The sequence below is a fragment of the Rousettus aegyptiacus genome, unplaced genomic scaffold (assembly GCF_014176215.1).
Source record: "Rousettus aegyptiacus isolate mRouAeg1 unplaced genomic scaffold, mRouAeg1.p scaffold_m13_p_1, whole genome shotgun sequence".
Taxonomy (NCBI): domain Eukaryota; kingdom Metazoa; phylum Chordata; class Mammalia; order Chiroptera; family Pteropodidae; genus Rousettus; species Rousettus aegyptiacus.
The window spans coordinates 163,436,775-163,463,363 of record NW_023416284.1 but is presented as its reverse complement, the minus strand read 5'-3'; the positions used below and the strand labels follow the sequence as shown (position 1 = coordinate 163,463,363).

The following is a 26,589-nucleotide window of genomic DNA, read 5'->3' as shown; positions in this document are numbered from 1 at the left end:
GCTGTAATTCACACTTAAGGTGATAAGGGTCTGAATAAGGAAAGGGCAAAGGAAATGGAAATAGAGAAATGCTTGTGAGAAAAATTTGGAGATCAGAACTGATAGGGACTCAAAAGAAAAGTGCTAAAAGATGATTCCAAGACTACAGATATTGGTTATTTAGGGAATGATGACTCCATCAACAGATGATTCCATTGTTTTTAAAAAACAATGGATGATTTTTAGAGAATAATAGATTCCACTTTAGATTTGTTGAGCCCGTGAACAGGTAGAAGTGTTCAGCAGAGAACTGAGAACATAGGCTCGGATCTCAGGAAAAAAGGATGAGTTTGAAAGACTAAATTTCTTGTGCTTGGTAGAGCCACATTCTCTAGCTCTGAAGTCTAGAAGGGAGACCCAGTAATCAGAAGGCTCAGGCTTCAGCTGCATATCATCTTGGGTGCATTCTTCATGATAGAAGTATTCACAGGCCCCATTCAGGAAGGAGGCAGATATCCAGTCTTTAGAAAAAGCTGAGTCAGGGTCCAGTCTCCACCTATTCACCCCTTAAATCCATTCTCTACCTGTTTGCTTCCCAGATCCGTTCTCCACAGAGCTTTTTATCCAAAGCATGAATACAATCATGCATTAAAGATTCTGTAGTGCACCCTATCTCCTACCAGTTAAAAAGTAAACTATTTAGCAAATCATCTGAAGCCCTTCCACTACTTTTCTAAACTTATTTCCACCTTTTCCCCAGTACTCATTCTGGCCACTGTGAGCTACTTGCAGTTCCCTAAACTTGTCTGAGTCTCTCAAACCGACAGGTAATATTAGAAGAGAGGTTAAGAATACTGAGTCCAGAACCAAATTACCAGGCTTCAAATCCTGATGTTGCTCCATATGACTTAGGCAAGTTTCTTTATACCTCTTTGTGTTTCAGTTTCCTCAACTAGAAGCGGGGGTAATAATACCTACCTCAGGGATTGTTATGAAGGATAAAGGAGTTAAGTAAGACACATTGTACCCCACTCAGTATATTTCTATATACTAGATGTTGAATGTTATTTATTCACAAGAAATGGCCAGATAATAAGGACCAGAACATATACCAAGCCTGAGAAGATTCTTAGGTCCAGAATCAAAAGGCGGACCCCACAGTCCCAGCTAGGGGACATTAGGAACCAGGGAATCAGATGAAAGCCTGCCTGCATCCTGACCAATCTTCTTTCTTTTACCTTTTTATTTTTTAGTTTATTTTAAGTATTTTATTAAGTATTTATTTATTGCATATTCTGACTCTCACCTGGAGTCAAGTCCAGCTACCAGGATAGCAGGCATAAACCAGGACTGTCTTGGGCAATTCTAAACGTGCGATCACCTTACTCATCAGTCAGTAACAGCAGAGTGATCTTTCAGAATGAGTTATCCTCCGGCTCAACACTCTTTAATAACTTCTTATGTTTAGAATAAATCCCAAACCCTTTCCTGGGGTCTTTTGGGCATTCATGATATGGTCTCTGCCTGCCTCTTCAGCATCACCTTACAACACTCTCTGCTGATTTGTTGTTAACACAACCAAGTTTTCATTTACTCACTCATAGGCTTTTGACTATTTGGTTTCTCTCCCAGGAGTATTTACACCCTTTTGCATAACAGGCTTTTTCTTTGTGTATGTTACATGCTGTCGAGCTGGCTCCAACTCCTGGTGATTCTATGAATGAGTGATGTCCACAGTGCACTGTCTTCAGCAGCCCTCCTCAGCTCCTGTAGACTCCTGCCTATGGCTTCTTTTATGGAGTCAGCCCATCTCATATTTGGTCTTCCTCTTTTCTTGCTGCCTTCTATTTGTCCCAGCATTATTGTGTTCTCCGAAGAACACTGCCTTCTTACTGGTCTACCTGAAGTAGGACAGTTTATGTTTTGTCATTTTTCTTCTGGCGATGTTTCAAGCTTAATTTGATCTAGGACCCCTTACTCATCATTCCGATTGTCCAGGGCATATGTAAAGCTTTTCTCTAACACCATATTACATATGAACCAATTTTTTTCCTGTCAGCTTTCTTCACTATTCAATGTTTGCATTCATACATTGTGATTGTAGGAGCGCATGGATGATCTTAGCATTGGACCCTAATGACGCATTTTTGCTCTTGGTCATCTTCCTAATTCTTTTTCTTTAGATCCCCGTAAACGGCAACTTTCAAAGGATCTTGTTTCACCACTCTATCTGAAGTAGATACACCTTATGTAGTCTTTATTATTTACTACTTGTTTTTTTCACCTTAGTTCTTATCTCAATTTGTAATTTTTCTTTAGTTGTTTTTTTTTGTTTATCACCTGTTTTCCCCAATAGGATGTAAGTAGGGACCATATCTGTCTTATTCACCACTGCTTACAGACTGTCAATAGATACTACTTAAACAAATAAACATATGCTAAAACTATAAAAATAAGTAAGAGCAAAGAGCCAGGCTGGACTTCAAGAATGTCCATATTCAGGAGTTCGGAAGAAGAGCGCTCACAGAGACATATGAGGAGAGAAGAGAGATGGGGAACATCAGGAATAGTGTGGCATCTTGGAAGCAAGGGGAGTGTGGAAGCAGGGAGTTTTGTGCTATCATAGGTGGCCAGAAACATTTGGGAGAATGAGAACAGGGCCCCATAAGGGAAGCTAAGTGGTTACACTAAGAGGCGTGATGAACTGGAAGCAGTTCAAGAAACCTGTAATGAGAGGAGGATGAGAAATAGAACAGCAGTTAGCTTAGCATTGTGTGTATATTGCTGACTAATTTTACAAAAGAAGGTAGCATTTTCCAAAAGGGCAGCCATAATATAAATCTACATAGAATATGAAGTAACTGTTTCTTTTTCCTTGTTCTTCAAAAGTGAAAAATTAAATTTGGCATTTATATAACAACATTACATTCAAAATAAACATTTAAACATTTCTCAGATGGAAGGAAAGATCCAGCAATGTAAATGGGACAGAAGATGCAGACTGGTTTTAGCATTTGACAGCGGAGTAGAGCGGGGCAGTTGTGGCAGGGTCTTGCCAAGGGACTTAAAACTTCTCTAGTTGGTAAATGAGGAAGGTTGAAGAAGTTTATCTTTTAAATTCATTTTTAGGTCTAAAGTCTATGAATCTTTTCAAACTGCCCTTACTGTTCCAAGAGAACATATTAAAGCAGAAATCTAAGCAAATCCCTGATAGTCATCCCTTGAATGCTCACTCATCATTTCTCTCATTCTTTCTGTTCCCAGGATTCAATTAGAATTCACTTCCATATGTTATACACATGGCAGTTATGTCCACCAAATCAAGTAACAAATGCTCGTCACTACCATTGCTATTGGAAATTTCATGCTGCTTAATCAGTGGACATGGGTTAGTTGTCTTTAGTAGATCAAAAACTACGTCTTTTCACAACAGGACCAGCATTCTCCACCTTCATAAGCCTAATGCCTGGTGAAATGATGCCAAGAAATTGGTATGGTGTCCAGATACTGTGCGGTGTAGCCGACAGATCGGTTAGAGAGCACGTTAGAGTGCAGTGGGAAAGAGAGAAGGCACTGGTCAGGATGCCCAGTGTTCCACTGAAACAACCCCCACTAAGCTGTTTTGTCCATTTCAGACTCGTTCACTGTTTCCTGACACAAGAAGAGGCATGTTCAGTTGTGCAGACCGGAATCAAGAACAATTCAAAAGAGCATAAATTTTTAAAACAATACATCTAGAGTATTACAAAACCAAAGAAATTAAAAGTATTTCATTTTAGACTCTAGCTGTGACATATCATTAGTTCAGCCAGTGAGATATCTAGAAGTTTGAATGCATGGTTTCCATAAGACTTTACTCCAGAGGAATTGTTGTGGTCATTTTTCCTGAGAGCAGCAAAAAGGGCAAGCGGCGGAAGGGACACAACAACTTCTGGAACTTCAGCTGTGGAAACAGGAACCAGAAGTCAGGAGTGCTACCGAATGCCGTGAAGGGGAGGTGGTGATATGCCCTGCCCAAAACACGGGCTTAGCCCCCTGACGTGTTTCTTTGTAGTACTTACTGTCATTGTAAGAACAGACAGGAATAGTGTAGCATCGTAATTCAGATTAGCTTATGTGCAGCATATAAATGGGCGAATAATGTCAGTATGAATGCACAATCATTTCTGCATGTCATAAGTGTTAAAGCAGTCAGAGGCAGACTTTCTCAACCATCAAATGGAAAGACAACAATTTTAGAAAAAACCAAAATGCCTGTTGTTAGTAGCTAATTAAGTACCTTCAGTAACTGCTGGTAGAAATGAAGAAGTAGCAAAGACATTTTTCCTAATTTTGAAAAGTAGTTTTGTTTGATGAAGAATTCTAAAACCTGTGTGGTATTTTTAATTTTGATAAACTAGTCTCTATTGAAATTAAATTCTTTCATGGACCTGCATTTCAAAGGAGGTCTCATGGATGGTAGGGTGTGATTCCATTCCAGTTTGTGCACATTCTTTGGAAAAAATAACATCTGGAACTGGACTTAATATTCTAATTGTAATATGAAAATATGATAGTATTGGTTTCTGTAATCTGGATACTGTGTTTAATACTGAATTATGATCCATCATAATCCCTTGATGTATTAACGATGTGCTGTGAAGATGTTATCTTCTCATTATTTACATATTTGTTCCTCAGTATCCTCATCTCTAGAATGAAGATAATAATACCTACTTCGTTAGTGGTGTTCTCTTGTTTCAAGTACTGAATACAGTGTTTAGCACACATTAACCTCTCAACTATTACTACTTAACCCTAAGTACAAAGTTGTCCATTTATCTTTGTCGATTTTTGTCAGTTTATTTTTGAGTCACTATCCAGCCTGTAATAATTCTTTTGTCTCCTGATGTTTTTCAGCCTGTGGTAATAGCTTTTTTCCAAACTCTGTAACATTGACAAATTTATAATGTTTCTTATTGTCTTTATTCAAGACATTAGAAAAATATTAAACAGGGAACAAAATAAAAATAGTGACAATTTCCTTACCTGTAGGCAATTTAATTTTTTATTTGTAAGTCATTTTATTTAGGGAATATTATTATTTACAAGCATTTTCAGTGTTACATGGAGTTGTGCTTATCAAAGCATTTACTTGCATACTTTTTAAAATAAGATTTGGTGATTACTTGCAATTTTCCTGCCAGTCAGTATAAAATTTGATCCCTTTCAGGAAGCAGTAATATAGTCCATAGAAGAAACCAAAACTTGAGTTGATCGTGCCATAAAATGAAGAAAACAATTATTTAGAAAATAAAAAATATAACTCTCATCATCACATGAAATATTATTCTCCATTTTGGGAGAAATTTAATTAAAAATTCTTAAACCAGTGCTTTTTCCTTAGATGCTCATGTACCATCTGCCACTGCTAAGGTGCCATCAATTCTTTTTTTTTTTTTTTTTTTTTTGCCTGATAAACATATATAGTTTGTCTATTTCTTCTTTCTGTGATGCTCTTTATCTTGCCATCATCTCAGTGTCTTCAGAGATCAGTCTTTGACAGAGATAGCAGCACAGCAGTCAGTAATGCAGATACCTCTTGGTATAACCACATAATTGGATCATAGATTAGTTTGATGCATAAAGATCGAGATAAATTCCTGAAAAAAAAAAAAAGAAACTTCTTGTCCTATGTTTTTAATGAAACTTCATAAAATTTTCTTGTCTGGTAATATGGCAACATGAGAAAGCTTCTCTGAGGGCACTTTTTGGATTCAGAGCTTACTTTGCCAATCTTAGAAATTTTGTTTTCAGAAATGGAATTAGAGTAGATAAAACTACATTTGGTTTGGAAAATATGGACACATTTATAGTTGCAAGTGTTCTAAAGAAATATTTTACTAAAGAACACCATTTCTCTGTGATAACTCAAAGAACTTTAAGAATTGAATAATAGTTATTATACTTAACATTTATGAGCACTTATCCTGTACCATGCACTGTGCAGTGTTTTATGTAGGTTTTCTCACTTAAATGTCATAATAATTCTATAAGATCAGAGTATTATTATTATCATCATTTCCCAGTAGGGAGACTGAAACACAAAAAGTCTTTAAGGGTCTCCTAGAAACATTTAAATTGAACGTGTTAATGAATTATGGTAGATGAGCCAACAATATTAACTCTCTAAAAGCAAAATCACTTTATGTCATGAAACTGTAATGTCAGGGGCACAAGGCAGATTCTGTGAAAATTGGGAGTAGTTCATGTAATAGTAACAGCAATTAACACTTAAAAACAATTTATAGTTTTAAAAGCTGCTACATATTATATATTATCTCATCTGATCTTTGTATCATCGCTGTAACTCCTAATAGGATTAGGCAGGGGGTGGTAATGGTGTAGACAACTGAGCACTACTGGAAATGCTGACCAGAATGACAGATAAAAAGGGTCACGAAGACCTTGAGTGGAGGAGGGAACATAGCCCTTTTAATAAATCTACCATGGAAGTTATATAAGAAAGCCAATTTCAATTTTTTTTTTTTTTTTGGAAAATATCCCACCCACCCAGAAATCATAATCAGATGTGATTTGAGGTTAGTGGATAGAGTCTCAGTAGATTTCCTGGGAGTAATGGCACTTCAAGTCTAATAGCTGCAGGGTGAGGTAAAGACACATAGTAGCAGAGCGTAATCTGGATGTGAGAAGGGGATCTTGGGGTTTGGTGGGAAGAAAGGGGCCCAGAAGCTGTGGTTTTTCTAGTGCGCTGGCAGAGTCACCTGTGACCTTGAGAAAGGAAATTAAAAACAAACACCTGCTACACTTCAAACTATGTTACCCACATGCCACAGACAGCTGTTTGAAGAACAGGAGTGAAGGAATGAGAAGGTAATTTTGAGTATCACCCAAGAGTGAGATGATTGGGCTTCCTCCTGTCTTCCTTGAGACCTACTTGTGAAGCTCATTGTCTACCCTTAAGTTTCAGCCGACACCCAAGTATGAATGACACTGCAGTAGATGTTTCTAATCTTAATTATTCTTTCTTTTCTCTGTTCTACTAGAAAAAATCTTTATAAGTACTTAGGCTGTTAACCATTTGGCAACCCAAAGACTCTAAAAATGAGTACGGCTCAATAAAATTCCTGTCTTCCCCTGGACCTTTATTAGACCTTGACACTTTAATTTTCTATCACTGATATTAGCAGCTGCTTAGTTCTTAACAACAAAACCTTAGTGATACATTAAGCCTATCAGTTGTTCTTATGTATTGCTTTCTCCCTTAATTATATTTCTGTTTCCATAGGCAGAATCAAGGCTCTCCTCTCTGACATAGAGAGCTATGGTCTCCTTTATTTTTGCTTGTATCTGTTGCTTTATTCATTATAACCACCTTCACCTTCCATAACGTAATTTCTATGATGTTCTTTTTTTGATAGTTTTATTTGAATATAATTCACATACCATAAAATTTACTCTTTTAAAGTGTACAATTTATTGAGTTTTAACATATTAACAGTTTTGTAACTATCACCACTCTAATTTTAAAACATATTCAATATTACCACAAAAATCCCATACTTATTGGTAGTTACCCCCTTTCCTTCCCATCTCTCCCCATCACCTGGCAAGTACTAAGCTGCTTTCTATCTTTACGGGTTTGCCTTTTCTGCATATAATATATAAATACAGTCACATTGCATGTGACCTTTTGTATCTGGCTTCTTTCACTTAGCATAACGTTTTCAGTTTCTCCATGTTGTACCGTGCATCAAAATTTTATTCCTTTTTATGAATGAATAATCTTCTAGTATATGGATATGCTACATTTTATTTATTATTTAATTCATTGATGAGTATCTGAGTTGTTTCCATTTTTAGCTGGTAATGAATAATGTTATATGAACACTCACAGGTTTTTGCGTGGACATATTTGCATTTCTCTTGGGCTTATATTTAGTAGTGGAATTGCTGCGTCATATGTTACTTTTATGCTTAGCATTTTGAGGAACTGCCAAAATGTTCTGCAACATGGTTCTGAATCATTTTACTATGCCACCAACCATGTGCGAGGGTTTTAATTTCTCTACATCCTCATCGACACCCATTACCGTCTTTGTTTTATAGCCATCCTAGTGGGTGGCAAGTGGTATCTTCTGATTTTGATTTGAATTTCTTTAATTACTAATAATATGAGCATCTTTTGAAGTGCTATTTGCATATATTCTTTGAAGAATCTATTCAAATTCTTTGCCTGTTTCCTAACTGGGAAAGTTCTTTTATTTTACTATATAATTATATGCTAGGTATATTTTTTAAATTATATATATGTAGATAGATAGATAGATAGATAGATAGATTCAGAGTTTATTATACCAAATGTAGAGATAATTTTTTTTTTTTTTTTTTAGAAATAGAGTTGAATTTAGTAGATCTATTAGGATGGAAATAAATGAAATAGCAAATAGAAAAAGAATAGAGAAAATTAATGACACTAAAAATTGGTTCTTCGAAAGATCAAGAAAATTAACAAAGCTTTAGCTAGACTGAGCCAAGAAGGGGAAATAGGTAACACCCATATTGATGTAAAAGCATTAACAAAATACTAGTTAACGGAATCTACAATGTATAAAAAGTATTATATACTATGGCCAAGTAGGATTTGTCCCAGGAATGACAGACTGGTTTATTTGACATATGAAAATCAGTCAATGTAATAGACCATATTAATAACAGTAAGGCCAAAATCTATACAATAATCTCAGTAGATACAGGAAAAGCATTTAACAAAATCCACTGTCCTTTGTATAGCCTTTATCAGGTTGAGGAAGTTCCCTTGTATTCTTTGTTAAGTGTTTTTATCAGGAAAGGATGTTGGCTCTGTCATTTTTCTTCATTCTTTTTTCTTTCTGTTACTCAGACTAGATCATCTCAACTTACTTATCTTAAAACTTCCATTATTCTGTCCTCTGCCAATTCAAATCTACTTTTGAGGCCCTCCAGGGGATATTGTACTTTTCAACTCCAGAATTTGTTTGTTTTTAAATAATTTCTGTCTTTTTATTGAAATTTTCTGTTTGCTGAGGTATCATTCTCATACTTTCTCTTAAGACTTTAGATATGGTTTCCTCTAGGTCTTTGAACATACATAATACTTAGTGATTTAAAAATCTTTGTCTAGTAAATCCAATATCTAGGCTTGTTCAAGGACAATGTTTATTGACTTCTTTGCTTCCTGTGTAGGGTTATACTTTATGTACCTTGTAATTTTTTTTTGATAACTTGACATTTGAGAAAATGTAATGTGACAAACCTGGAAATCAGACTCTCTACCCCCACCCTTCCATGGTTTGTCATTTTTTGTTATTGTTACTGTTACTATTTATTTAGTTACTGACTTTTCCTGGAGAAATTCTATAAAGTGTATAGTTTTTGTGTTGTACAACCACTGAAGTGTCTGCTTGGTTAGCTTAGTGGTCAGCCAATGACTGGTCAGGGATTTCCTTAAATGCCTGGAACCAAGTCCTGCAGCCTTTTCCAAGGGATTTTTTGTGTGTTGGGACATGTTTTCAGTGCTTCAATAGGCAGTTTATAACTATGCCTTACATAAACTTTACTTTGTGCTTGTACAGACTGTAAAAGTCAGCCAGAGGTGAAAGATGAGAGCTTTTTCTGGTCTTACCTGTGCACACGCACCATCATATACATGCACGTGGCCTTCTCGATTTCCAGGAACGTGCTGGAGTTTTTCAGAGTACCCTATAAACATGTAATTTCTCATTGTTTTCTTACAATTTTTTTTGGCCATCCCCTTATTTGTCCTAACTTGTATCACCACCTAAATTGCAGCTAATTGTTTTTGACAAATGCCCTAGGGATATGGCTATTCACACAGCTGGCTCTGAGTCACATCAAATAAAGACAAGCCCCGAGAACAGAGCTTTTCAGGGGCTGCCATATGTGTCACAATTAGTGGTACTTCTCGGGAGGTGGAGCTTTGGAGGCACTCTGAACCTATTTTGCCCTGTAACTGCTAGCTGGCCGGTTTTCAGTTACCATGGTTGTGAGTCTGTTGGTTTCTAAGGCTGCCACTGAACTGGCAGAAGGATAATGGGAATAGGACAGGTTAAAACTCCACAGAGCTTGCTGTGTTTAACAAAATTCAACTGTTATTCTCAAATTGCTCCTTGGATTCTTGTCATCTTTGGCTAACTGTCAGAGTTCGTAAAAAGTTGATTTTGACAGTTTTTGCCAGTGTTCCTGCTTTTATGAAGGAACCAATTTTCATTACTCCCCCATTCCGGAAGTACTTCCCCTCTATCTCATCTGTCTGTAAGCTCAGAATTTTCCATTTGCTTCTTTAAAATTCTATTTGCTTATTTCTGTTTTGCTATTTGGAGTACTGTTTAAGTTTAGAGCCTCCTACTTAACTGTCTACTTCTCCATATATATCACAATTAGAATTAAATACTAAAGTAGGAACATTTCCATTAAGCTTTTCCTTCTACTATTATATTATCTTCTTCCCAGCTAAGCCAAATACTCACATGTGTGTACATGAGCTTTTCCTGGAATATTTGGATTGATACTCAAATTAGAAATAGGCCTCATTGTTTAAGTAGATAAGCAGTTAAATATTGATGTCTGGCTTTCAGTAACCTAAAAAGCTTTCCTCTTTCCATGTAAATTTATTACTTATGATTCCTGCACAGGGTCCTTCCAAATTAACTCTGCCTATAGTCATTTCAGTAATTCTCTCCAACCTTAAATATAAACTGCAGTGATAAAATGGATACACATGTTAATATATATATATATATATATATGCTGTCATCTTAGCCAAATTTCAATTTCCCATATATACATTCATGCTGAGAAATAACCAAACTGAGATTGTATACTGTTTTATAACTAGTAAATTTTACAACCTCGTTTGAATAAAACTAAAACATTTAAATGAAATGTTTTTCAACAAAAATTTTATAAAACAGAACTGATTATTATAAAGATATTATTTTATGTTAAACATTTAGAATAAGTATTTTTAAGTATGTAATATTTGAAACTATATTTTTCATAGTTATATTATAAGCATCTTCAGGTAAAAAACTATATGCCTCATTTCCTCATAGTTTACATATGCTGTACAGTACCATGTATATATGTAGCACACACATGAGATATTTATTATATGAATGAGATAATAATTCATCTTAGAAAGTTTTATAATGTTAATGAATTCCATTAATAAATTAAACAGATGTTCTTAGGATTGCTCTTAAGTAGTTCTCAAGAGTTTCTGTACAGATTGTCTTGAAATATCAAGGACTATAACTCTTTACACTTATAACAGGTGCTCAGGAAATCTTGAAGATGCCGTCAAGCGTTAAAAAGATTTAATTTCATTTTCAAAGAGTTGTCTCCAGACCTAATGTTATTTTCAAGTAATAGTTGTTATCTCTATTATGCATATATCTTATTTATTTATCTATTTATTTATTATTTGTTTCAAATATACAGTACATTGTTAGCCATTTATATAGTTTATAAAATGATCCCCGTAATTGCTCCTTCTCTCCTCTGGTTTTCCACCTAGCCAATATATTAATGCTAACTGCATTCCCTATGTGCTCCTACCCCTGTGACCATCCATCAGCTACTAATTTGTACTTCATTACAAATTCTATTCTCCCGGTGTCCCATCCCCCACCCCCTCTGTCCTCTATATTTGTGAGTCAGTTTTTGATTAGTTTATTCTTTTTGTTCCTTAGATTCTGCGTGTAAGTGAAATCACATGGTATTTTGCACTTTAGAGATTTATCCAAAGAAAACCAAAACAATAATTCGTAATGATCTATGCACTCCAGTATTCATGGCAGCACAATTTACAATAATAGCCAAGATATGGAAGCAACCTAAATGCCCATCAACAGACGATTGGATAAAGAAGTTGTGGTTCATATATACAGTGGAATATTGCTCAGCCATTAAAATAAAATGAAATCCCACCATTTGCAATGACATGGATGGACCTAGAGATTTTTATGCTGAGTGAAATAAGTCAGAGAAAGATATTATTTATATTTTATCACAGAGAAAGATCCATACCTCACTATAAAAGAGAATAATAGATATTATAACTCATTTAGACATTTCAGAGTTCCTGCAGGTGTCTGTTCATGTTTAGAAAGGCATTTCTAAAGTGTTTTGCATCAATATATACAGGTCTGTTGATTTGCACAGACCTGTGCATGTTTTTCTATTTTAAAAATTTTGCTAATTCTTAAAGAGGTTGTAGAGAAACCTAAGAAATGTTAACTATGACTCCTAGTTGCAGTTTGAGCATGAGCTTTTTGAAAAAATGACGAAGTAGATGTTAAATTACTCAAATCTGGAGCTAGTCAGCATTTCAGTGAGACGAGGGAAACTAAGAAAAATAAGTAAAACTAATAGGAAAGGAGGAACGAGTTACTGTTGTTTAAGTATTGTCAGTAATAATTTGTTGTAAGATTGGCTTTATATTTTAAATTATGTTACTTACCCATTCAGTTGCATCACTTGATATGTACAGAAAATAAATATACAGGTTTTATAGAGTATTAACTAAACTTTAGGTGCATCAGAATTACCTGGAAGGATTGTTAAAACTCAGACTGCTGGGCCCATCCCCAGAATATATGGTTTCAGTTGGTCTGGAATGGGGCCCAAGAATTTACATTTCTAACAAATTTCCAGGTAATGTTGCCACTGCAGGTCTGTAGACCACACTTTGAGAATTCTGATGTAAACCAGTGATTCATAATTCTCCCTTTGCTTTCTCTCCCAAGGAAGGAACATACACTATCATTTTTCTTTGCTAACAACAACAAAAAACCTGTAGCCCAGTCTATAAAGGTCTGCATCATTCTCTTGATTTTTTTTAGGAAACAACCAATAAAAAGATACATTTTAGAGTCTTTTTCAATGAAGCACTAATAATTCACTGTAATAATATATGTGAATTGTGGTTTCTGTAAGAAAGGTTTAATTGATACCAATCACCATATAAAATGAGTAGCTTATTTGGGAAGTCCAAAGATCAAGTCGTTTCTATTTGTAGAAGAAGAAGTGTTTCCACAGGGTAAATTCAGAAGAAAAGCTTTATCATTATCGTTTTAATTACTACCACAAGGCTTTTTCTGTGTCATGTTGCAGCAGCCAAACTAACTTTTCCGGTTCATGTATGATCACAATTCAGCTATATTATTATCCAATAGATTAATATTTTGAATTTACTTTTAAATTTATGAATGCTGTTCTTTTGGAATAGTTATTTGAGTACCAGGTATGATAGGATTTTAAAGTTGGAAGGTATACCCAATTATCATCTGGTTCCACCCCCTTTTTACACTGAACATTTACAGATGTTCAGTCTGAGTGTTCTATGATATACTTTAGTGTTGGAGGCCCAGACAGGACTGGAAATTCACTGCCTTGATTCCTAGTTTAGTATTCTTTCAATTACCCTTGGTAGTTACTTTACCAAAAGATATATAGAATTAAATATATTCAAATATTTGTTTAATAAAATATTTGAGGTTCACATATACTAGCATTATATAGCAGGATACGAACAGATAGTAGAGACAGTAAACTTTATGCAACTATTTATCTTTTTTATCTCTGTTTTCTTAATCTATTATAATGAAGATATGATCAGTTAAAAATAAAAGGACCTTGGTTTCTTATAAATATCTTTAGGGTTGTCTTACAAACTCTTCATGGATATAGTCATAAGAGACTATATGTATTGCTGCCAGATGATGCTAGAAATATATATAACTGTATGTTTCTTTATTCCTCTTGCGAAATAAAATATAGCCCCAATGTCACTATTAATAAAGGAGTCATTTGAGTATTTAATAGTATACTTCTGTACAATTCAGGATTTATAGTTAAATTTGATTTTCTACTTTTAAAAATCTCTTTTTTACTAATAAAGACCAAATATTCTTTTATTGACATCATTGAGAAATGAGACTTTCTTAAACCTTACTTTATTTCACTTGTTAAGTAATTACTGACTGGAGGACAACAGGCAGGCATAGAAGTGTCTGGGAGCATGCCCAGAGGCTATCCAGTAGCAGAATAGCTCAAGGCCAAGAGCACTGATGAGCCAGTTCATGGTGTTTGACAACCACCAAGATGTGCCTACTCATAAGCTATGCCAGTAACCCCTTCCTAGAGGAGTAAATGCCCACCATCTTCTACCACTACACAGTCAGCATCGCTGTAGGGGGCAAGCAGTACCTCCTTGGACTCTACAACATAGCAAGATAGGAAGATTATGATCTTCTGAGACTTTTATCTTATCCAATGACCATTGTCTTCTGTATATGCTTCTCTGTGGTCAATCTAGCCTCATTTCCCAATGTGAAAGGAGTGGGTACCAAAACTTAAGGAATATGCACCAAATGGACCTTTTTATTAATAGGAACTCAGATTGATTTCTGAGGAGACCCCCAAATTTTATTTAGCAGGACTTAATGATATGAGGAAAATTCTATCTATGTGGAATAAGAACAAAAACTAGCAAATGAGAAAGGAGCATGCTATTTGTGCAGTGTTTATCTTTAACCCAAAAGGGACTGAAGACTGTATTTGATGAGGCTATTATAGCCATTTTACTCCCAAGAAACACAAAGGGGAAAAAAATAAGAATGGGCGCAAGATGGATAAACTGTTGTTTGATTACACGAGAAACACCTTCTGTGGCCAAGGAAATGGTGTGCTTTTTTTCAGAAAGCATACAAAATGCTGCAGCTATCCCCAGACTTCTTATAAATAAAGAAACAGATTAAAAACTTGAAAAAAGAAAATGAAAATTCTGTCCTCTGCACCCTGTAAAATTCATTAAGAATTTTTCTTAAAGGTCCAAAAAGCAGCAAACAGCATCTGAAACCACAATCTATTAAAAATATTTTCTTTCAACTAGAAGGTACAATCTCTCAGGAGTATCATAGTTTAAAAAACTAATCACATCATATTGTAACTAGATAACAAACCATATTGTAAATGAAACTGCCTGGCTTAGACCATATACATTTCTACACAGTCATTATGGAATCTGCAGAGAAATATCTTCTCCCTTTTCTCCAGTTAATTGTTTTTATGTGTAAGTTGCTTTCTATTTCAGTTTCTCTAAAATTGTGAGATAATAGTCCAGCCACGTAGCCAAAGGTTGCTCCACGTGTAGAGGAGATGGCCCATAACTGAGGAGAAAATGTTTGAGATCAAAAAAGAACAAATGTTTAATTATTACTTAAGCACCAATTAAGTATAACTTAAATATTTGTATAGTAAACTTTAATGTGCTTTTTTAAAGAATATGAAAAGTTTAATAAGATCATAACTGTATTTATCATGAACACAAAAAAATACACATTTTTTTTTGGTGAATTAAACTGTAATAAAGCTTCTAGCATATAATCATTACCAAGATGTTACTTTTTATTCACCTTATATTAATTGGTAATAATCTTGCCAATAACTGTAAGTAGTGTCTTTATCACATTTTCAGCGGAGTATTGATATGCACATGCATGGGGTAAAACTCAGGAAGGAAAGGACCTTTAGAGAGTAGTAGGCTACACAACAGAATGGGGAAAATTCCCATTCCGGATAGCCAGAATGGAAAAGTCTAATATGTGGAGCATCAGGTAGAATTATCCAGAGGATCACACCCTAGAAGTGGGGTTTTTGAGCTCTAGAATAAACTCTTCATAAATCTGTTCTATGAAAACTTAAAAAGCAATCCTGGAACAAGTCAAAATGATCTCGGGTACCTATATGCCAGAAAAGGTCCAACACTCCTTAAAGGAATACAAGAAAATCCAGTACTCACCAAAGTGAATTCACATGTATTCATTTTCTAGGGCTGTTATAAGAAGTCACTACAAACTTGGTGTGGCTTAAAACTACAGAAATTTGTTCTGGAGGCCAGAAGTCTGAAATTAAGCAAGGAGAAAGCAGAGGGAAGGTCATGTGATCCGAGGCCACCTTGGCTGCAGGTCGAAGTAGAGAAGTTCCCCAACCATTGTGGACCCAGTCGAAGCGCAGTGCTAGACAAAGTGCTCAAACATATGAGTTTATTCAACATAACACAGCTTGTTTAATGACTTAGGGCTATTAGAGATATTGATTTTTGGATTGCATAATAGATAAAGTTGCAAGGGACATCTGCCGAACAATACATTAGTATTTCTTCAGTACACTCTTTTTAAGAAATATTGAGAGGCAATATAATAATGGGGAAAAAAGTCTCTCAGAAGATAATACAAAGAGGAATTCACCTAAGTGTCTTATAATAGTCTGGCAGACTGCTCAAACCAAGAAACAGTATCTGGCAAGCACTGCTATGAAGACTGAAAATGTATGTCAGAAAAATAAAAGACACTTCCACCACGCTCGTGCCAGGCAACTCAGCAAGTTTTGAGAAAGAGAAGGAACTCCGTTTCCAGTATATGAGTAGTGATCAAGATTTGACCACGTGGATTTTATGGGACATCTCATTGCCCAGATCTGTCATAACTAACATGGGCAAACGTCAACTCATGTTTTTAAACTTCTATTGCAGAAACATTTCATAACTGTTCTGTCAGCTCAATTTTGGCTTGTATTGCTGAAGCTATTCTGTTCTGCAAAGAACTGAAAGCTACTCGGTAGACCACTGTGTGCAAGGAATCGTACATTATAGAATACACTCACCAAGAAAATGGTCAGGACAGAATTTCTGTGACAAGACCTAGCAGAATAAAAAGAAAATAGAAATAATATTAATTCAAAACAAACCTCTTGATGGAATTATGTCTCTCAGCTTTTTTATGGAGCTTTACTTTATCCTAGACCAGTGAGATAATAAAATCTAATTGGAGCTGAAGAAGACATGATTTATGCAGAATCCACTTCCAAGTTAAAACAAGCAAAGAAGTTTATGTGTATACAGTGATGCTCAGAAGAGAGTAAGGAGACTTTAAATGAGAAGTTAACATATCAGATAAAAATACACTGGAATACGAGTAGGTTCTCATGAGCCATGTGGCTTTTATCATGTGTCTTCAGTATGGGAAGAGATGGTCAAAATTCCACTGCCAAGCATATGAAACACACTAATTGCTCACTGTATAACAATTTTGCACTTAAATGTTTAGTAATGGCATGACGATGACCTGTTCCAAAGACTATTCTGTAGCTTTGGGGCATGTAACCTTTCTAACCATCACCTTCCTAATGATATTGCTTTGGAGTCTGGTGACAAGAATGTTGTTTCTACATCAGGAAGTAACTTTATAATAGTGTAGAACACAGTACTGTAAGCTGGTAAAGACCTAAAATAGATATGAGTGAGGGAGGAATTGCCCATTTGCAGTACCAAGATGGGCTGGTAATAATGATTCATCTGACACCATTAGGTTATGGGACTAACTGTATTTGTCTGCCAGATCTGCTATAACAAAATACCATGGAACAGGTGGCTTAAACAACAGAACTGTATTTGCTCACAGTTCTAGAGGCTGAAAGGCCAAGATCAAGTTGCCGGCCACGTTAGTTTCTCCTGAGGCCTCTCCTCAGAATGCAGACAGCTGCCTTCCCATTGTATCCTCACATGGCCTTTTTCTCTGCACATGTGCTCCTTGTATCTCTTCCTCTTTTTATAAGGACACGAGTCCCTGTTGGATTAGGGGCCCACCTACATGACCTTATTTAACCTTATTACCTCCTTAAAGGTCTTATCTTCAAATATAGTCACATTGGTGGGTAGGGCTGCAAATTATGAATTTTGGGGAGGACACACAAAATCCAGTTCATAACAAAGACACAGTACGGATTATGTTTACAAGGACTAAAGCTCCATGTGAAATTGGTGTGCTGTATTCGATGGTGTAATGAGGATAGTCAATGGGTACTTTAGTCAAAAAATTGAAATGTAGAATCATATAAGTCTTTGGGACTCCTGTACCTCTGAAGGAACACTTTAATCAACAGACCCTGATGGAAAATTCTGACTCCAGTTTGATGACTTTCAGATTGTCAGTACTCCACACAAGGACATAAGCCTGATGTGGGAATTCCTAGATGATTCTATTGCGTAAGCTGAATATCTTTTGCTCTCCTTCTAGCAGCCACCTCTGTCTTCATAAAAATAAGCATACATTGACCTCATACCTGTTTAGCATCATCAAAGTCATGCCGTCTCAGTATACCAGAGCCAGAATGATGAACAACAAGAACAACCCCCCCAAACAGTGTTTTGGTCCTGGATTTCATCATGAATGGAGCACAGTGGGCCTGCAGGCAACCAAGGATAGTTGGTCTTCTCAACACGGCCAACTGCTTTAGTACTACGACCCAAAAATATGTCTTATCTTTCACAAGTGATTAGGATTTCCTTTCCCTCCTCCTTTCCTCTTTGCTGCTGTTTCCCCGTGTTTGATTCTTGATAAACATGGCCTATAATGTATTTAGTTTGGGGAAAAAAAAGAAAAAAAGAAAAAAAAACTGAGTTTAGGTCCTTGATTCTATCACTTAATAGTTTACTTGAGTTTAGCCAAGTCATTAAATTTCTCTGCACATCAAATTTCTCATATATAAAATTAAAATAGGAATTTATGCCCTCACAGGATTGTCATAAAGAGTGAGTAAAATAACTTAGATAAACAACTAGTGTGGTACCTAGAACATGGCAGACACTCAAAACATTTTAATTAGCTGTCATCTTCTGTGATAGTGCCAGGTAAGAGAATTAAGAAGTTTGGGGAAGGAAGAACAAAAGGAAAAGTTAAAATTCCACTTTTACACAAGTAATTTGGCATTAACATACTAAAAATTATAAAAGATTTGTAAACTTTAAACAACATCCTGCATAGCATGTTGTAGCTTAGAGACTGTGCTAAGCAGTACGACTGTGCCCTACTATATAGTGACAACAGTTAATTGTAGGTTCATCCATTAAAATCTCCTTGGTAGTGTGTTAATAAATACTGTGTCATAACAATTAAATAAATACTGTATCATAAGTTAATTGAAAGGTACCACAAAGAGTCTTATAAACCATTATGGAATCCTCTGCTTAAAACTCTTCTGTCTTCCTGTTGCCCACATTGTGAGGCTGAACTCTTTCAACATTCATTATCTGGCCACTTCTTTTCTTCTGTAGCCTCTGCTTCCTCCACCCTTCTCTCTGGGTCCTTGCCTTTAATCCTAAACTCTCACTGTCTTGCACTATTTTGGGTTTCTCTTTTCTGAGCTCTCACACATGCAGCACTATCTGCCTGAGACATACTTTTCATGTCTTCAACTGGCTAATTCCTGATTATCCTCTATTCTCCTGCAAAGCCTAAATGGTAATTCTCCTCTTGGAATTATCCTATTATTATGTATTTAGTCCCCAGCATAGTGCCAGGCACATTAGGAATTCAGTAATACTTGTTAAGTGAATGAATCAGTATTTCATCGGAAGGCAAAAGACTATAATGATAATTTTCCATTACATATGTAGTTATATAACCTGTAATTTTTCAAATCCCATTTATTTCTTTTAATTGTTGGGGTGACATTGATCAACAAAAGCCAGTAAGTTTCAAGTATACAATTCAACAGTATGTCATATATATATATATATATATATATATTGCCTTGTGTGTTCACCACTGATAGTTAAATCTCTTTCCATCAACACACATTTAACGCTTTTACCGCTTTCCACCTCGACTACTAGTCCACTGTCCATGTCCACGAGTCTTTTTTCAAATCACATTTAAGTAGGAGAAAAGTAGTAGTTTGCTCTTCAGTATTCATAGCACGTCCCACTTTATATTTCAGTGCATCACGTCTAAAACAGGCCGATGGCTGCCTCCTTAATAAGTGCAGTGAGTGATTTGTAAATGCCTGTGTGGCCGTTCATCTTGATTGGGGTTTTCAAAAGAAAAAAATAAATTAAAAATAGTGACTACCGTAACAACATAGAAAACTCTACTGAAATGGCGGTTCTTCTTAAATGTCTACCTCGCAAAAGTAAGCTTATCAGAGTACTTTAAAAGGTAGTCAGGAGATTTAGATGGTTGACATAAAATATCTGAAATGTGTTTGTAGAGATGTATATCTCAAAAAAGAGACCTTAACAATTCGCCAAGTGATCACCATGAAGTTATGTAATTGAGTTGTACCATTGAGCTTTTCCTTTTTGTAAAATTGTTGGTGTTCTGAAGAATTTTTTTTTTTTCAGATGCATCTGCTTAGCACTGAGAATGGAATCTAAAGGTAGCATAAAACAGTTCTAAGAAAGTGAATGGTGTGTGTGTGACCTTTTTTTAATTGCTTCACAAGTAATTTACTTTAAAAAAATTAACATCTGCTATTTTGAATCTAATCTTAGTATATTGAATGCTCTTAACCATTTCTCAATCCCACAGTCTTTTATCTTGCTTCTCCTGCTGTGTTCCCACCACCCCTGATCCCATTAGCAAACCTTGAGACCGCCTCCGACTTACCAAAGTACTGCTTTGGTTTCAGCTGCTCTTCTGCAAGAGGAAGTGAATGTTGGGGGTTTTCTCTGTGGTACAGTTGTGATAAAGCTGTGGTGGTCTTATCTCTCTCTTAGGTAGTGGCTCTTTATGACTACACAGCGAATCGATCAGATGAACTAACCATCCATCGCGGAGACATTATCGGAGTGTTTTTCAAAGATAATGAAGACTGGTGGTATGGCAGCTTAGGAAAGGGACAGGAAGGGTATTTTCCAGCTAATCATGTGGCTAGTGAAAGTAAGTTTTATGCTCCCTTCCTGGTTTACTAATATGGTATAACTGATAGTATAAGATTTTATCATTTTCTACCCTTTAATTTACTGTCTTTGTAACTTTTGCATATGTTTACCAATGGGTATCACTTTTCATTCTCATGATGCAAAATAAATAAATAAATAAAAAGGGGAGGCTCTAGAACACGAGATAGCTATTACAGTCTGGGATATTTGCTTCACGACTTCTCATCCTGGGGGACTGGCCCATTTAGCTACCAGTGTTCTTCTGCAGGCCCGTTTCCCCTGCCACCTGCTTCATGCATGATTATGTCAGCTCTTGCTTTGCCACAGTGACTCCTCATTTGACAGGCACACTGAGAACCTCTCCTTCCCCAACTTGCATTCTTTTACTTTGTATACTTCAGTCCTAGCTGTTACTTGTTACCTACCTGCAATAGATTGTTTCGTTCTCAAAGCAAGCCCTCATTTATGAAAAGGAAAAAGAAATAAACTGGAGAAGCAATTCTAAATACCAGCCTCTAATAGGTGTAGATTTCACCTTGAAAGGTGAAAATGTGACACAGATTACCTGAAAAAAAAAGACTACAGAGAAAGGGGAGAAATATAGTAATGCTTCCTCAGAAGAATGCTTCCTTTCAGCAGTTAACTAACTTCATAGTGTGGTAGGAAAAACTAAACACCCAGGGGTCAGGAAAACTGATTTTTAACCCTAGCTCAACAGCTATTGCTGATATGCCTCAGTTTCCTCCTATAAAGTGAAGAAGTTGAGCTCTGTCATTTATAAGTTTTCTTCCAGAACTACTAAATCATATAGTTCCAATTTAAAATGTAGTATAGGAAGCCCTGAGAACACTCTGTTTTGAATATGTATTAAGTTTTTGTTGCTACATAAAAAAATAATTATTATAAATAATAGTTGCTTTTCAGGCTAGCCTGTGAAACCTCATTTAACCCAAAATATAGCTAAGCAAAAGCACATTAATTCCTAACCTAAGTTCTGAATTTTAAGAGCAAAGGAGAGGAAGTGGAAGAAGAATCCCTTGCATGAATACTGAGTGCTGGCTCAAACCCAGATGAAATGACTTCTCTTTGGCACCCTCACACCACCTCGTCTGCACCCCGATACTTCTCAGTGCTCCCCTCTCCAGTCTCTCAGGAGTTCTGTCTTATTGCAGCTCCCTTCCTCAGTTTACCTGCTGTTTTCAGCAGACTCCTCCCATCAAAAGTGCTAAGCGTCTCAAAAATGACCCACTTCTCCCTCATACAACAAAATTCTGTACCATCATTTTAATTCTGTTTCTCTGAGGAGAAAATAACTGAGAGCTCTTAAACTCTGAGATATATATTTTATGTTTCAAAGAAGATTCATAATGGGGAAAACTTGAGGCAATATGGAAGGAAGAAATTTTAGAACAGGTTAATACACAGTCATTTCCCAAAAGTTCGGTCCTTCTAACTTCCAGATTGTCAAAAATTTTTAAGCTCCTCCCCTCCCATTCCCAATGATGGCTTTCCCCGAGGATCAACCACTGGAGCTGAGCAGGAGTGGCTTCTGTTTTTAAACCAGGAGGTGTCTGCACAATCATAGTCACCCTAGAGAGTATCTGTCATTTTAACTAGATATTACAATTCATTGTTTCTTCCTAATATAAATGAAAACATTTAAAAATTTTTTAACTTAACAATATTAAAAGATTGTGTATTTCCAGGCAGGGTAGTATTAGGTGCTTTAACTTTAGAATCTGGATAGTTTATATAAATAACCTCTTAGGCTTGCAAATCTTGAAAGGCTATAGATACTTGATCTATAGTAGGTTAAAAATTCAATAAAATTTTTCTCCCACGATAACCGAACTGAGTCTCTGAAGCATATTATAATGATGGTTAGTGATTATATGCAGAAATTATCGTCTCAGGTATTGACCATCCTTCAACTGCAGTAATTCCTTACTACATCCCAGAATAATTGATTTTTTCTTTGGCATAATGTAAAGCTTTGTAAAGGCCAGAACAAACAGAAAAAAATCCTCAGACGACATGAGCATATAATGATTGAACTCTCACTTCATCAGGGATTATTTTTCTTTCCTTTTTACCTTACTTTTTTCTTGAATTTAATAAATCCCATTTGCCCAGTTTTAATATTAGAGAAAAACTGTCAGCAGCATATTTTACTCTAAAAATAGTAGCAGAAATTGTTCTTTATCTTTATCTGAAATCAAGTATGCAAAGCAAATGATCTGAGGGAGTATGTATCTGAAAAGAATCTGTACCAGTTATTCAGGTGAGAGCCATGCCCTCCAAGAGAACAATACAACAGAAGACATTGGTACCTCATTATTGTAAGGGACTTATTCCCTTTGTATCTTAAACCACAGGAAAGAAAAACATGATCAGCTTCCCTTAATCACACTTAACATCCTTACCAAGAATAAAATCAATATATGCACAAAGCCAGTTAATACATCTCATAACCTTAGAATTTTGATCAGGTGTGTCTTAGCAATTTCTCTCAGTTTAGAGTTGCCCAAGTCATTTAACTGAAATAGGTTTTTTTTTTTTTCAGCCCTTTAAAATTCCCACCTGACTTTTTAGATCCAGCACCGTTTAGAGATTTGAGTATATAGATTATAATCTTAGGTTGTAAGAATCTTAGATGCAGCAATGTGAATAGATTCAGTGGCATGTATAGCCCTAGCCCCATGCTTATTTATTTCATACCATTTTCTCAAATTATCCTTTCTCCACACCTCTGCCTGTCAAAATCTTACAGATTCTTCAGAATCTGGCACACCTACCACTTCTTCCATTAAGCATCTGTCATCCCCACATCATAGTTTGTCTTTGTTATTTTCCCTCTTTGGATTAATGTCACATTCTGTTTCACATCACAGTTACTTGTGAACATATCTGTCTCTGACCATGTAAGCTCCTTGAGAGCAAAGGCTGTTTTGATCACTTTATATCTCCTCCAATAGTACCTAGCACATAACTATGCACATAGCAGGTTTCTGGTAAATGTGTAATGAAATAATTGCATGACCACATAATAAGTAAAGATGATACAATAAGTAAAGATGATACCTTCTATGTTTCTGAAATCCTGCTGATTAAAATTTTCCATCATAAGTTATGCTCTTTTGATAACTAATATCTAAGACTACAAGTCGCCTTAACAATAAGTGCTAGGAAGCTTATTGCTACACCAAGGAAGTGAAAATCAATTTCTTTAGTTTCATATCTGCTCCCCCCATCATTGCTTTCTTCACTCATGGAACAGTACTTCTCAGTGTGATGACTTGAATGTCTTTTTCAATTCCAGCACTGTATCAAGAACTGCCTCCAGAGGTAAAGGAGCGATCCCCTCCTTTATCCCCGAAGGAAAAAACCAAAATCGAAAAACCTTCATCTTCTAAAAAGGTAAATGTTTTCAAGAATATATATATATATATATAGCATATGCACTTTAATTTTCACTCTCTTGGGAAAATATTACTTTATTTTTTATGCTTATATCCTTCATTTGTTTATATTATTACGTCTTGTAATATTGGCACCAACATCATGAAATATATAAGGCAAGTATTATTATAGCCAGTTTCCAGATAAGGAAACTGTGAAGGCTCAGAGAGATTAAAGTAGACTCCAGGCCACAGCCCAAGTAATAGGACAAGGACCCAAAGTAGAACTGGCGGCTTTAAGCGTGATGCTATTTCCGTCCTACGCTTGTTTCTATAACCGATGCTGACACTGTTATGAGCACCACCTGAGGGGCACACGTGTATGCTGGCAGTCACTGGAGCCCAGAGAATAAGGATGTCATATCTTCCTGGAGCATTCCTTTTACTTCCTAGTAATTACAAATGTTTTCACATTAAAATGAATATGGATGTATTATTGGCCAGAAACTTGTCATATTTTTAAGCCTGTGTCCCCAGATCCCGGTCAGTAATATTCTGATGTTAGTAGTACTTTGGTAGAGAAGTTTAATAAGTAATGTATCATCATATATATTACTTATTAAACTTATTTTATTCTGCGACATTAGCTCTTCCCTTAAGCTGAATAACTTTACTTCTTAATTCCATGAACTGGCATTTAGATTATTTCACGGTTGAACCTGTCATGTATCATTCAGCCTATATGTATTGAGTGCTTACTTCCATGCTCAGTGCTCCACTAGTCTTCACTGAAACAAGTATGAGTAGGCAAAGCACTTGCCCTTGAGCTAATAGGCTGCTGGGTGAGACACCAGCAAGTAGGCAACTCTAACTGACTATGGTAAGAACTATAATGAAGAAGCGCACAGTGTATTCGAAATACACAGGAAGAAGCCCTCTAAATCTGCCCTGGGAAGTCCAGGAAGACTTGCCAGAGGAGATCGTGCTTGTGCTGAGGCTTATAGGATAAAAAAGTATGTGCTAGGTAGATGATCTGAGAAAAAACATTCTAGCAGAGGGAATAACTTGAATAAGTTATGGTACAGTGTGGTTATGTTTAGAGAGCATAGAGTCTAATGAAGAGAAGGATAAGAGAAATGCAGGAGTCAGGCCACGGAGAGCCTAGTATACTCTGCTAAGATGCTTAGGTTGTATCCTTCAGACAAAGGGGATTCCCTGGAGAAGGTAATCAAGGGAGTGACATGGCCATATTTTCATCTTAATAGTACCATTCTAAGGCAACATTGCCGTTGGATTATAAGTAGCCTAGACCTAGGACAGAGAAATTAGTTAGGAATCCATCAAAATAAAATATAAGATTCCAAACTAATGGGGATGAATGGGAGGGGTATGATTGATTGATTGGTTGTGATTAGCGATTAGTGATGTTGGATTATTTTGCAAATATCTGCAAGGAGAGGGATACTACTGGCATCTAGTGAGTAGAGGTCACAGATGTTGCTAAACATCCTAGAATACACAGGACAGCCCACCTCAACAAGGGATTATGTGGCCAAAAATGTCAGCAGTGCTGATCTTAGAGCAGTACCCCTCTGAGACAGATAAATATGAATGAGGATGCAGATAAGTTAATAAAATATAAGTCCATAAGTTAAGGATACCTTTTGTTCTCAAAAACAAAAAGGAAGGTTCTCGTCAAATATGAGGGCAAAAGATGTGAGATAGGAAGAAGAATAGTGACCATTAGAACAGTAAGGTTGTCCCTACCTGTAAGGACAGTAGGAGCAGAGTTCATTTGAGACATATAAAGGGATTCCTGAGGAGCTCCGGGAGCTACCGTTTGGATGCCATTAAAATGTAAGGGACATAATTCTATGCAGTTGGAGTTTTTGTTCAGTAGTGCTCAGCATCTAGGACATTGCAATGGAGAAGGCAGATTTGGTTTGATACAGAATTGGATTTGTGAGTGTAATCAAGGCCAAGAGGATAAGAGACTGGATAACATTGGCGAGAGTTACTGGAGTGACACACTGTGGAAGATCAGCCATATTGGAAAGGATGTGGAATCAGAAGACTGGCCGACTTAGAAAGCAGGGTTCTCTGCAAGATTGCAGTAATCCAAATGGAGGCATACTGTCATTGCAGTAAAGCAGTTAAACTGTAACTATGCCCTGTAAGTCTAGAAACATGCCTAATTACTATTTAGAAGTTAAGTATTTGAGGTTATGATAAATTCACAAAGTTGTATATAAGAGTCAAAATGAAATCGAAGGATGTGTTATTAGAATTGAGCCGGCCAAGGAATGAGGACTGTGTGTTGGACAAGTTGTTCTCTTGGGCATTAAAATTCCAGGATGATTGCAAGAGCTGGGGTAAAGGAAACACTGAACCAAGTGATGAAGTCCTTAATTCTTGTGTTAGAGCAGA

General features: G+C 36.1%; 1 protein-coding gene and 1 pseudogene across 10 annotated transcripts in view; both read left to right on the top strand.

Annotated features, from left to right (window-relative positions):
* The window catches only part of AHI1 (Abelson helper integration site 1), a 163,614-nt gene that overhangs the window by 105,626 nt on the left and 31,399 nt on the right, over positions 1-26,589 (top strand). For 8 of the 10 annotated variants that reach the window (XM_036221956.1, XM_036221955.1, XM_036221952.1 and 5 more), the window contains 2 exons: positions 20,600-20,762; positions 24,084-24,181. The exons of 1 other annotated variant lie outside the window; for it this stretch is intronic. In XM_036221956.1, the coding sequence (XP_036077849.1) occupies positions 20,600-20,762; positions 24,084-24,181 (261 nt within the window). Of the gene's footprint in view, positions 1-20,224; positions 20,260-20,599; positions 20,763-24,083; positions 24,182-26,589 lie in introns of those variants that run through there. One more of the 10 variants, XM_036221958.1, reaches the window with a different exon arrangement.
* On the top strand, positions 11,964-16,009 carry LOC107516180 (annotated as a pseudogene).